This window comes from Kogia breviceps, chromosome 4 (genome assembly GCF_026419965.1).
Source record: "Kogia breviceps isolate mKogBre1 chromosome 4, mKogBre1 haplotype 1, whole genome shotgun sequence".
NCBI lineage: Eukaryota > Metazoa > Chordata > Mammalia > Artiodactyla > Physeteridae > Kogia > Kogia breviceps.
Window position 1 is genome coordinate 57,670,804 of NC_081313.1, and position 12,279 is coordinate 57,683,082.

The window sequence follows — 12,279 nt, forward strand, 5'->3', positions numbered from 1 at the left end:
TTATCAGTTTTCTGATTAATATGAAGATTTGAAAGCTGTATGCCTAGGCTGCTTGTCCCTAGAAGGTAAAACTGTCCTTAGAGTAAAGCTTGGGCAGCTGACTAGCCAGCAGGCTGGATTGCTGCACTCTGTTGGTCTTGAGAAACTAACTGCTCGTGAATCACACTGAAATAGCCCTGGGGTTATGTCAGAAATGGCATAAGTGCTTGGCTTTGAGAGACCATGGGAAAAGGAGGAAAATGGTTTTAATTTGGGTGCTATTCACGCTCAAACTCTGAAACCTTTTACTATATAGATCAGGAGGGATTATTTTGCTTTAAATCTTGGACTGAAAGTATGAAGAAGGAAAAAAAAATTCTCCTTTTGCTCATTCCTATTTTTTGGAGACCAGAATAGAAATTCTGAAATGATAAAACAGAGGAAGACTAAGAATGCCCTTTAAGAATAAGCTGATGGGGCTTCCCTGGTGGCGCAGTGGTTGAGAATCCGCCTGCCGATGCAGGGGACACGGGTTCGTGCCCTGGTCCGGGAAGATCCCACATGCCGCGGAGCGACTGGGCCCGTGAGCCATGGCCGCTAGGCCTGCGCGTCCGGAGCCTGTGCTCCGCAACGGGAGAGGCCACAGCAGTGAGAGGCCCGCATACCAAAAAAAAAAAAAAAAAAAAAAAAAAGAATAAGCTGATGATGAAAGGACCTCAGGACAGTGATGATGGTGACAGCGGGAGCAGCAGTAACTGACGGTTGTTGGTGTTTTTATGTGCCTGGCACTGTTTTAAGCTGCTTACGCTTATTACTTCATTTAAGCAATTTGTTGACTAATTCTGGAATTTGTTCATCATTCTGGTCATCATTCTGGTTAGAAGTCTTATCCTTGCCATCTTTTTAACAATTGGAGAAGTAGTAGCCTGATTGTAAGGATTTTTTTAAAAATCAAAAATATTTTCCATTAGGAGAGGGATTTAAGAATGGAAGAGCCAATGTCAGAATTGGCTAAATATTAGCCTATAAAATGTGTTAACTTGGATGAGATGTATAGGCGTGTATATTTTTCTCATATTCCTCATTCTTGTTTTTTTTCCTGTTCTTGGGTCTGTCTTTGGTCTGCATCCCGAAAGCATCTGACTTTCTTAGTCATATCCCCTGGTGTATCTAGTAGAGTAGATATTCCATCTCCCCTACTATGTTCCTGATACCTTGTTGGATACACCAATAAGGTCCCTGGCTAGACCTAATGCTTTGCTTTGGTCATGCTATAGACATTTACTTGGAGGTTTGCCTTCTTTGGAATTCCCTTATTTATGTTGATCACTTCGTTTCTGGAAAAGAGTGCAGCCAGCTAAAAGGGGGGCTCACTCCAGACCTTGCAGGCTCATTCTTATAGGAGCAGGCACTTCATCTATCCCATCTTCTTAGGATTATATGGTACAGCTCAGTTATTTTATTGCCACCATCTATCTTAAATCTGATACATCTGTTACCTTTTTTTTTTTTAAGAAAATGAGAATCTGGCTGTTCAAAGTGGAAGTTTCACCTGTATAAATTTTCAATTTGGATAGTTGGAGCTTTTTAAATACTTAGTTGCCCAGTTCTTTTAAAAAATAGGTTATAGATATAATAGGTTAAGGATTAAGATATTGAGGCTATATCCATATTATTAAGATACTTAAAATATCTGTTTACCTATTGAAAAGGTAATGCCAAAAATCTCTGAAGAACGGGGCTTGTAAAACTTTATTGTGGGTAATTCCATTGGTCATCAAATTGATAATAGAGTTAGGCATTCTTTTTTCTCCCGTTGCGGAGCACAGGCTCCGGACGCGCAGGCCCAGCGGCCATGGCTCACGGGCCCAGCCGCTCCTCCGCGGCACGCGGGATCCCCCCGGACCGGGGCACGAACCCGCGTCCCCTGCATCGGCAGGCGGACTCTCAACCACCGCGCCACCAGGGAAGCCCCCGAGTTAGGCATTCTTGTTCTGGGATGTTGAAAGAGTTTAAGTAAATTTTTCCAGATTCTTATAAATTGAAAAGCTGTTTACATTCTGTTGTGAAATCAGTTGAGGATTTTTCCCTTCTGAGTTCTTCTCTAAAGTACCTAATTTTTATGTAAGTGAATACCGCATAGTTAAATTAGATTTGAAACATGGAATCCACCAACCTTCTACATCTGGCCAGAAGTTACACTGTGTTTCCCATTGTCATAATCTGAAAGTGGGTCATGCCTATGATATTCATGTGTCTACCAGGTTAGATGATTCAGAGTTTTTAATATTTAGTGTTTCAGTTTTTTGTTTGTTTGTTTTGTTTACTTTGTCATCTCGGTTCTTATTAACCTTTGGAATTAAAGATTAAGTGGTATGATTTTATGTCTTTTTTAAAAATAAATTGCAATGCATCTGTAGCTTTTAAATCAAAACTATAACACTGTTCTTGAAACAGTCTTCTGTAGCATAGGGAGTTGGGAGTAGAGTCTGGTAAACAGGAACTCATTTTCTTTCATTTGAGAGAGAGCAGTTGTGTTCCTGCTGGGAAATAGGGGAGAGGACTTCTTCACCTCAAAAATCCCATTGACCTTATCATCCTTCAATTCTGAGATTTAGGTTTCCTCCACATATTTCTCTTCTCTTAGACATTGGGTGGCTCTTGGTGGGGTCCCAAAAAGTCCAGAGAGGATTCTTTCTCAGTTGTCAAGTGTGCTTCTTTCCCCATCCCCAAAGTGAGCCTGTTCAATATTATTCCACGAGTTTTGCAAATTAGGATGCTTAAGACTCAAGAGGTATGGAAATTTAAAGATATATTAACCAGTGATTTATCTAAGAAGGTGGCTGTGGAAGTAGAAAGGAAATAAGAGAGTCTAAGTTCCTTGTGTTATTCTGAGTAGTGTAGGGCACTTTCACTTCTGTTTTCCATCTTTCCTTTCTAACTTTTTCAACTGTTTTCTCTTAGTAGCAAACCCAATTTCATGAACTGTGCAGGGTTCGAGTGGCAGGACACCCGCTGTCCTGACTATACCTCTGTGACCAAGAGATAGCTCTGAAGTAATTTATTATTTATGCTAGATGCATTCACTGAGGTTTGAACTCTCAATTATCTAATATAAAGGTCAAATAACTTAGTTTTGTTTAATATGTACCAGTTAAGTACTTATTATATTTAAGCATGAGAAAGGGCCTTAGAAATAACTTAGTCTTTGATCAGATGAGAAAAACTGAAGTCCTAGAAGTTGTCTTTTAAGTCATTTTTGTAAAATGTAATCATATGTATTTTGGTGCATATCAATAGTATGATTGCTTTTGAAGGTATTTCCCAGAGATGAATGTATTAGCCACTAATGCTGACAAGTAAGAAGTCTGAGGGATAGGAGAGACATGGGTTTTGAAATGTTCATTTTGGAAATTGTCTACAGAAGTGTTATCTGGTTTGACATGATACTTTTGTTGGTCTTTAATATATTCACTCTTTCTTTCTCTCTTTGTAAAAATATTAGAATACAAGACCATCAGAGAAAGTTCTAAGGGAAATATAAAAGTTCCAGGGAAATTTCCTCTTCATAGCTGGGACTTTTTTTTTTCCTCCCTAAAGAATGATTCTGTGGATTAGAGGAAAATCAGTGATGTTCAGTGTGTTCACAGGTTGGGTACAATTACCTCTAACTTGCCTCTTATTTGGGGGGAATTTCCACAATGTCCTCTCCTTTGCAACCTGGAGTCTCAGATTGCAAATAGCCTGATTGAGTGGGAGAGATGGAACCATGAGGCAGACAGTCTGTTTCTCGGGCTGTATTGACAAAGGAAATGTGTGTCTGCTGAGTATTATCTCTGTTCCAAAAATAAATAAAATCCAGTTTGATGTCGTTGGTTATTTGGCTTCTATGTGCTAGGAAAATTCTATTAGCGTAGTAAACAGGGAGATGAATGTTTTCAGAGTAAAATTATAAGTGTAGGGCTTCCCTGGTGGTGCAGTGGTTGAGAGTCCGCCTGCTGATGCAAAGGACACGGGTTCGTGCCCTGGTCCGGGAAGATCCCACATGCCGCGGAGCGGCTGGGCCCGTGAGCCATGGCCGCTGAGCCTGCGCGTCCAGAGCCTGTGCTCCGCAACGGGAGAGGCCACAACAGTGAGAGGCCCGCGTACAGGGAAAAAAAAAAAAAAAGAAAAAAGAAAAAAAAAGTATAAGTGTAAGATTTCCTTTATTTCTCTAATATTTTAATATGAAAATTTTAAAGTATGCAGAAAAGCTGAAAGAATTATATATTAGAATACCTATTTCCACCACTTGGATTCTGTAAGTGTTAACATTGTGAGATAGTTGCTTTATCATACACTTATCCACCTATTCATGTATAAGATATATTTTTAATAGTTTTTATCCTTATCTTTAGAGTAACCATTAAAGCCTGAAAAATATGTGTAAAAATAATACGTACAAAATACATCTGTGTGTTTGTATACATGCACACACGTACATACACACACATATGTATGACTGCTCTCTTTTGCTCCCTCTGGTAAGTTTTATAAGCTGTGATAACAGATTCGTTTTTGTAGAATTCAGGAAGAAGAATGGGATAAATACATCATACCTGCCAAATCAGAGTCTGAAAAATACAAAGTGAGCAGAACTTTCAGCTTCCTCATGAACAGGATGACCAGCCCTCGGAATAAATCTAAGGTAATTAAGGTTTTATGCCCATCGTCTATAAAGTATAGATGCTCAGTTTCTGAGCAATTAATATAGTTTCCACTTTCCCTTTAAAATCATTTACCTTAAGTTTTCTACACACATATTTAAAAACCTCTATATTTCTTACGGGGTATTGTCCAAGTCATTGAAAATACTGACACCACTTCATCCTGGGTGCTGTTACATTTTGGCATTATCATACTTCTTGATGTGTGGCCCTTCTGTCCTGATAGAACACGTAGAGACTTTGTATGACTTCTGCAAGTCGATTGGCTCTGAGCATTTCTCTTTTCTCCCCACTTTGCTGCTGCTGCCACATCTAAAGACAAAAGGCAAGGATGCCAAAGACAAAGAGAAACTGAGTCGACATCAGTTTGTCCCTGGAACATTCTCTGGGTCTCTGCAGTGTTTGGTTTGTGATAAAACGCTCCTGGGGAAAGAGTCGTTCCAGTGTTCCAGTAAGTTCTCGGGCCCCATGTGTGCTGTCTTCGTGCGTGCTTTGCCTCCCCAAACAGTAAGCTCCCTGAGAATAGTGCCAGTGCTAAGTGTATTCATGTAGACTTTTGTTTTCATGTCTATGTGTGGTTTCATCAGCAAGCAATGACCCATGATGGTTGAGTCAGTACTTTGTGTCCACAGGCGATAGTCTCTCCTAGAACCCAGACTGTTATACCTCACTGCCTTCTGGTGTCTCCACTTGGATGTCTAAACAGCATCTCAAATGGAGCTCCGTTCTCCCCCTTCTGTGCCCACCTACAAGCTGACCCTCTCAGTTTAACGGCAGTTCCATCATTCCAGCCAAATGCTCGTGCCAGAAATCTTGGAGTATTTCTATATACCTCTCTTTCTCTCAGTCCCACACACTTCAGCATTCCTCTTGGCTCTGTCTTCAAATTATATATGGAAGTCAGCCTCTTCTCACCCTGCCACTGTCACCCTGGTCTAAAGCCATCATTTCAGTGGCTTTGCAACTGGTCTCCTTGTGCTTTTACTGCAAAAAGCATAGTTCTCAAAATCTCAGTCCGAGCGAGTTTATCAAGGCATTTGTCCTCGTGTTCCAGATCCTCTGATGGCTTCCTGTCATCCTGAGGATGCTCAGAGCCCTGACAGTGGCTGCAAGGCCCCCATGATGTCTCCTGTCATCCGCCCCTCCCACTCCTCTGCTTCAGTCCCTCTGGCATCTTTGCTGTTCTTCCAATACTCCGGGTGTCAGGCATGCTCCTGCCATGGGGCCTTTCCTGCGGTTTGCTCTGCCTGCTGTGCTCTACCAGGTTACCTGTGTGGTTTGTCCCCTCACCTCCTTCAGGTCTGCTTCAGATAACACCCCCAGTCAGGCCTTTCTTGACCGCCCTCTGCTTGGCTCATTTTCCCCCTTTTCCTCCTTTTTATCCCACTATAGCATTCAACATCATCTAACTTACTCTCAGTTCTGTTTATCAATTTTATTATCTATCTCCTTCAGCAGAATATAAACTCTACGAGGGATGGATTTTTGTCTGTTGATTTTGCTCTCTGCTGTATCCACAGTGCCTAGAACAATGCTTTTGCGTAGCAGGGGCTTAGTAAATATTTATGGAGTGAAAGAATAATTCAGTGCAAAAGAATTTAGGCCCAGGCAGGTGAAATCCATTTCATGGTGTTTGTTGGTGGCCAGAATTAGGGGAACATCTGGGGGGTGGGATGGGAGTACAAAGGGAGGTGAAGAGCAGAGGAAGGTTATATGTAAAGGTCTTCATTAAATTCCTAGAAAATGATTAAATTAAAAATTTAAATGTATCCATTCACACTGTCTTTAATGATGCCAGTTTCACTGCATGCTTGTACTTTGCTTTCCTTGGAGACTTGATTTCTTTCTTTTATGTGACCTGAGATAGCATCAAGCAAAAAATAATAATAATAAAACTACTCTAAAAAATAAAGTCTACTAATTAAAAAACAAATAGCATCAAGCAGTTCAGCTGTGATTTAATTTGCTAAATGTTTAGACGTTTGCTGAAAGTATTGTTTGTGGATTTTTTTTTTAAACATTCATTTTATTTATTTATTTGGCTGTGCTGGGTCTCAGCCGCGGCATGGAGGATGTTTTAGTTGCGGCATGCGGGATCTTTTTAGTTGTGGAATGTGGGGTCTTTAGTTGTGGCATGTGAGATCTCCAGTTGTGGCATGTGAACTCTCAGTTGTGGCATGTGGGATCCAGCTCCCCGACCAGGGATGGAACCTGGGACTCCTGCCCTGGGAGCGTGGAGTCCCAGCCATTGGACCACCAGGGAAGTCCCTGTTCATGGGTTGTTAATGGCTTGCCCCCATGTCAGCAGTCAGTTTATGGGTTTGATGGCATATGTTTCATAGGTTGTGGCTCTTTTCTTGTTCGTAGGGCTGGATCTCTTCATCTGTACCCCCCCAGCCACATCCGTGACCTTTCTCTCCCCTCATTTTAAGACAAACTCCTCAAGTTGGGCAACCTCCACTCACTGCTCTGACGTCTATTCCTGCCACTTCTTCCTTAACCATCTGATTTTGGCCTCTGTTTCCACTACTTAACAGAAGTCTTGCTCTTGACCTGAGCATCTTTCCTCGTTACTGTTCTCAGACTCACTGATCTCTCTCCTGTTTCCATGTTTATTGTCCCTTTGTGTAGGTAGATGTCCTCTTTTCCATGGCACACTACTCTTCTGTTTACCACCTGTATTGTCTCCTTTCTCCTAACTTTGAGTACCCTCCAAACTCAGTTCTTGGGCATTTGTTCTTTTCTAGGTATTGTTTCTAAGTATAGTCATCCAGTCTTTTGTTATAAAATACTTTACTTAAACCTGTTCTTCCCAGATTAACATCTTTATTGCTTACTTTCTAATTCCATATTTCTAGTTGCCTAGAGAGGCTGAGCCCCCGTGTAACTTGTGACTATATTTGAGCATTATGGCAGAGCTATAATTATGGCATATAATTATTATATTATGGCAGTATAAACCAAGACTGTCCCAGTCACCCCCTGTCTGTGGGCATCATCGCCCAAAGATCTTCTTGTCTCCCAGACCAACGTGTCTAAAATCGACCTTACAGTCCACATGCAGAAGGCTGTTCTTGCTGTGTTGATGGTACCAGCTCAAATGTTGGGCATGTTGACTCTTAGTTCCTCTTCCTCCTGGCACCCCAGTCCATGTGGTCCCTCTTTCATTTCTTTTCTCAACTGTTTCTGCTCTGGTGGATTCTCATCACCACCTCTGGACTGCTGACAGCCAACTGTTCTCGTTTCCCCTGTCTCTAGGTATTTTCACTTACAATTTATTCTGGATACTTTCACCACCTTAATCTTTTTTTTTTTTTGCGGTACGCGGGCCTCTCACTGCTCTAGCCTCCCCCGTTGCGGAACAGAGGCTCCGGACGCACAGGCTCAGCGGCCATGGCTCACGGGCCCATCCGCTCTGTGGCATGTGGGATCCTCCCGGACCGGGGCACGAACCCAACCACTGCACCACCGGGGAAGCCCTTTTTTGGTTCTTTTTAAGCTTTCTAAAAGTTTTTGTCAGTTGTAGCTGTCAGTTGTTACTTCTGACCTCATTTTTCTGATTTCTTCCTTAGAGAAGTGTGATCTGTTATCTGTCATATTTGTATGACATCTTGTTTGATAATTATACACTTCTTTTTCTCCACTTTCTGGAGGGACTCTTTCAAGTTTAATCTCATAGCACTGCTTTGATACTTTGTCACATCGAATCTTCTCAATTTGGTTTAAATTCCACTCTTGCTCTTTTTTCTTCCTTGTAGTACTTTCTCGTCTCACAAAGCTCCGGTTCCCTGTCATCCCGTTGGCCTATGGTCACATCCTATACTCCCTTCATGGCCTTTTGGTCCTAGTTTATGTCTATTTTGTGTCTCTTAGGGAGGACACATTTCAGATATCCAAACTTTTCTTCTCCATTTCTGGATTTCACAATATTCAGTGGCTTTCTCTTCCTGTGAGTTTTCAGTATAACTTTGTTCTCTGGTACCTCCTAGCTTCTCCTTTTTTCCTTATCCTTTCATTCTCTTGTTCTGGGGTAAGGAGAGAGCCATGCCATTTTGATGTTTGCCTGCAGGACCAGTACGTGGACCAGCCTGTCTTCTGCTCCTTGGCCACTGAGGTGTTGGCTAGGTGCCGCCGAAGACCTACAGCGGGAGGAAGGTTGTGGGCTCAACATCTTGCTCGATTCTCAGGGGGCTGCAGCCACTGTTTGACGGGTCTCAGGGAGCCCTGCTATCCTTGTGGAAGGATTTTTCTCCTGAAGTTTCTGATAAGCCTCCGGCTCCTCCATCTGCACACGGCGTCTCGGGGTGGGGGTGGGCAGGATGAGGGTGTGGTGGTAGGTGATGTGAAGGTGGGAGGGCAGAAGAGGCAAGGAGACAGCAGCCTGCCAGGAAGTAGTCCCCATGCAGGGAGCTCTCTGAGCCTGTGGACACGAGGGGGCAGGCAAAGTATTCCCTTACTTCTTTCAGTGAGATGCGGCCACATTGTTTCGTGAAGTAAAATGTAGGCAAGCTGCTAACTTTTCTCTTTTAATTTGGTTTCCTCTAGTTAGTAGGAATTCTCTCAGAGCCTGACAGTACATTTTTTCTAGCATTGTTGTGCATTTTGCTTTCTTTCCATCTTCATAGGCTTTTCCCCTGGGGTGCAAGCAGGCAGTTGCAGTATGTCAGAAGTCCCTTACTAATATAGGGCATATAGTAGTACATGAGTTCTCAGGCAGACACAGAAGTGTATGTCATGCATGATTTCAGGTTTCATAATCGATAAGACCCTGTGCAGAAGGGGAAAAATCTCTCCAAGGAAATTAAAATATTAACAGTGCAATCAGCAGTTAAGTCTGCCCATACGGGAGTCGACTGTATTCATTGTACTACACCATTTTATATAGGGGCTTGAGCATCCCCGGGGGCTCCTAGAACCAGTCCCCCAAGGGCACCGAGGAAGGGCTACAGAGGGTGTGCCCCCAACAGAACTTCAGGAAATTCTAAAGAATGTACTTTAAACAGAAGGAAAGCAATCCAGAAAAAAGACTGGAGATGCAGGAAAGAATGAAGAACATTGACAGTGTAAAACAATAATACTGTCCACTGGGCTTAAAACAACAAGATGAACACGTACGAGGGAGAGGAAGTGAGGTTCATATATTCAAATATCCTTGTGTAGTTTGAAGGACCGTAAAGCTATTCATTTCAGATTTTACTAAGTTAAATATGAATGTCAGAATATCTAGGGTAAAAATTATTAAGCTAAAAATATGTCCCATACTTGTAAAAATTAAGAAAGTAATTAGAAAAAATATTTAATTGATCCAAAAAAAAGCCAGAGAGGAATAAAAACAGAAAGCAATATAAAGCACAAAATAAGATGGACAAAATAATCCAAAGAGAACGCTGAGTGCCATATAAATTGTAAAAGAGTATATAAAATACAAATAACTAAAAATATTAATTTAAAAAGGACAAAGAGGGAACTCCCTGGTGGTCCAGTGGTTAGGACTCGGTGCTCTCACTGCAGGGACCGGGTTCGATCCCTGGTCAGGCAACTGAGATCCCACAAGCCACTCGGCGAAAAAACAAACAAACAAATAAAAAACAGATTGTCAGAATGGATTATAGAAAATACAGCATTATATTGCTGACAAGAAATATCTAAAGGTTTAATTTTCAGAAAGATCTAAAGTAGAGGAATGCAAAAGGATACACTTGTATTTAGACAAACTAAGGGAAAGAAAGCAGATGTAGCCATGTTATTATCAGGCAAAATAGAATTTAATGCAAAAAGCATTACTAGATGTTCTGCTCCATTGGTGGGGCTACATGTGATTTAAATATTTTTTCTTTCCTTTTTAAGTTTTCTAAATATTTTTAATGTTTATGTGTTATTTTTATAATGACCCTTAAAATCATGATGTAGTTGTATGCATTTCACTTTGCAGATTAACTTAAATAAGATGGACACGTTTCTATCTTTTCCTTTTGTTCCAGACTGTAATGCAAATGTACATAAGGGCTGTAAAGATGCCGCCTCTCCATGTACCAAGGTAATCTCTCAGTCGTGTGTGAATATTACATGCTTGTATGCAGCTTGTTGCTTCATGTTATCTGTTTAGGTTTATAGATTTACTAGTTATTACTGTCTAGATTTATTTTTAAAGTGGTCGTTGTAGTGATAAAATAACACATGCTCAAAGTGTATACCTAGTCAGTTAACTATGCACTTGTAGAAGTAGAGGGAACGCTCCATTTGCGCTACATGATGTTGGTGGGTTAGGCTTTCTGTCAGGACCTGCTTGGTTTACCAGTGCAAACCCTGAGCATATGTAAATGAAGTCTAGAGCAGTAATTCTCAAACATCAGCACACATCAGAATCGCCTGGAGGGCCTGTTAAAACACAGATATCTGGACCCCACTCCCAGAATTCCTGATCCAGTAGGTTTGGGTGGATTCTGAGAATTTGCATTTCAAACATGTTCCCAGGTGATGCTGCTGATCCTGGGACCACAGTGTAAGGCCCACTGGACTAGAGGAATGTTCTCTGTGTTTGGGGGTGGGCTTGAGTAGGTGGAGGTATTTATCATTGCGTTCCTTTGTCTCCCACTCTAAAGCCATGCCAGAAATGCAGATCAGTGAGCATGATGCTCCTTCAGAGGGAAGCATGGAGTCCCCAACTCTGTGTTACTTGGAACACACATTGTGTCGGGTCACAGAGTCGAGGATGACATTTCAGTGCTCAAGGTCCTTGTGTCCTGTAGGCGAGAGGAATTGCCAGGAACAGAAAGAACAAATAGGAGAAAGGCAGCGCTGATAAGAACTCCTTTTTGAACCTGGGTTTGCACACAGGAACTGGAGATTTTCGGTTCCATCGGGCTTTAACTAAAGCTGGGATCTTGCTGAGACGTGCTCATGAGGCATACCGTCCTTATAACTTGCTCATCTCATTGTCATAACATATTTCTCTTTGTTGTGTTTTATGTCTTTTGCTTTGAATTCCTCTGTTTGAAATAAAATAACAAAGAAAATGGTATAGATAAGAAGCCTGTTCTGTGTAACTGTGGACATTCTTGTAGTCCAGTGGTGCTTTGATCTTACTTTTTGTGTTTCTAATGTTCTTTACAGAAATTCCAAGTGAAATATAATAAGAACAAACCGCAGACCATTCTTGGAAGTAAGTGATGTGGAAAACAGCAAGAACTTTTTTCAGTTTCATACATAGACACTTTTTTTCCAATGTAAGATACCCCATCCTTTTGTTCTCTCATTTGCCCAATTATTCCTTCTTTCATAGCATATGCTGGGTGTAATTGGCATAATTTTTAGTTACACAAAGAAGTCAAGAATGTCATAAACTCTGGCAGACTACTAGCCTTTGTGCCACATGTACTATATGATCTTTATATTAGGGAAGGCTGAATGGAGGAGGTATTATGATGTTGCCTCAATTCTAAGATGCGAACTAGTGTAATACGCACTATTGATAACAGCCTTTTGGGGGAAAAGAGAAACACTACATTAAATGTACATAATTTTATGTTTTCCTAGCAGTGGCACGTATTTATCTTGACCGATACATACCATGTGCTTCTTAAGAATCACAAAG

General features: G+C 41.4%; 1 protein-coding gene across 5 annotated transcripts in view; it reads left to right on the forward strand.

Moving 5' to 3' along the window:
- The window catches only part of ARHGEF28 (Rho guanine nucleotide exchange factor 28), a 330,335-nt gene that overhangs the window by 233,613 nt on the left and 84,443 nt on the right, over positions 1-12,279 (forward strand). For all 5 annotated transcript variants that reach the window (XM_067031143.1, XM_067031144.1, XM_067031142.1 and 2 more), the window contains 4 exons: positions 4,543-4,666; positions 5,004-5,136; positions 10,667-10,722; positions 11,799-11,847. In XM_067031143.1, the coding sequence (XP_066887244.1) occupies positions 4,543-4,666; positions 5,004-5,136; positions 10,667-10,722; positions 11,799-11,847 (362 nt within the window). The remainder of the gene's footprint in view (positions 1-4,542; positions 4,667-5,003; positions 5,137-10,666; positions 10,723-11,798; positions 11,848-12,279) is intronic.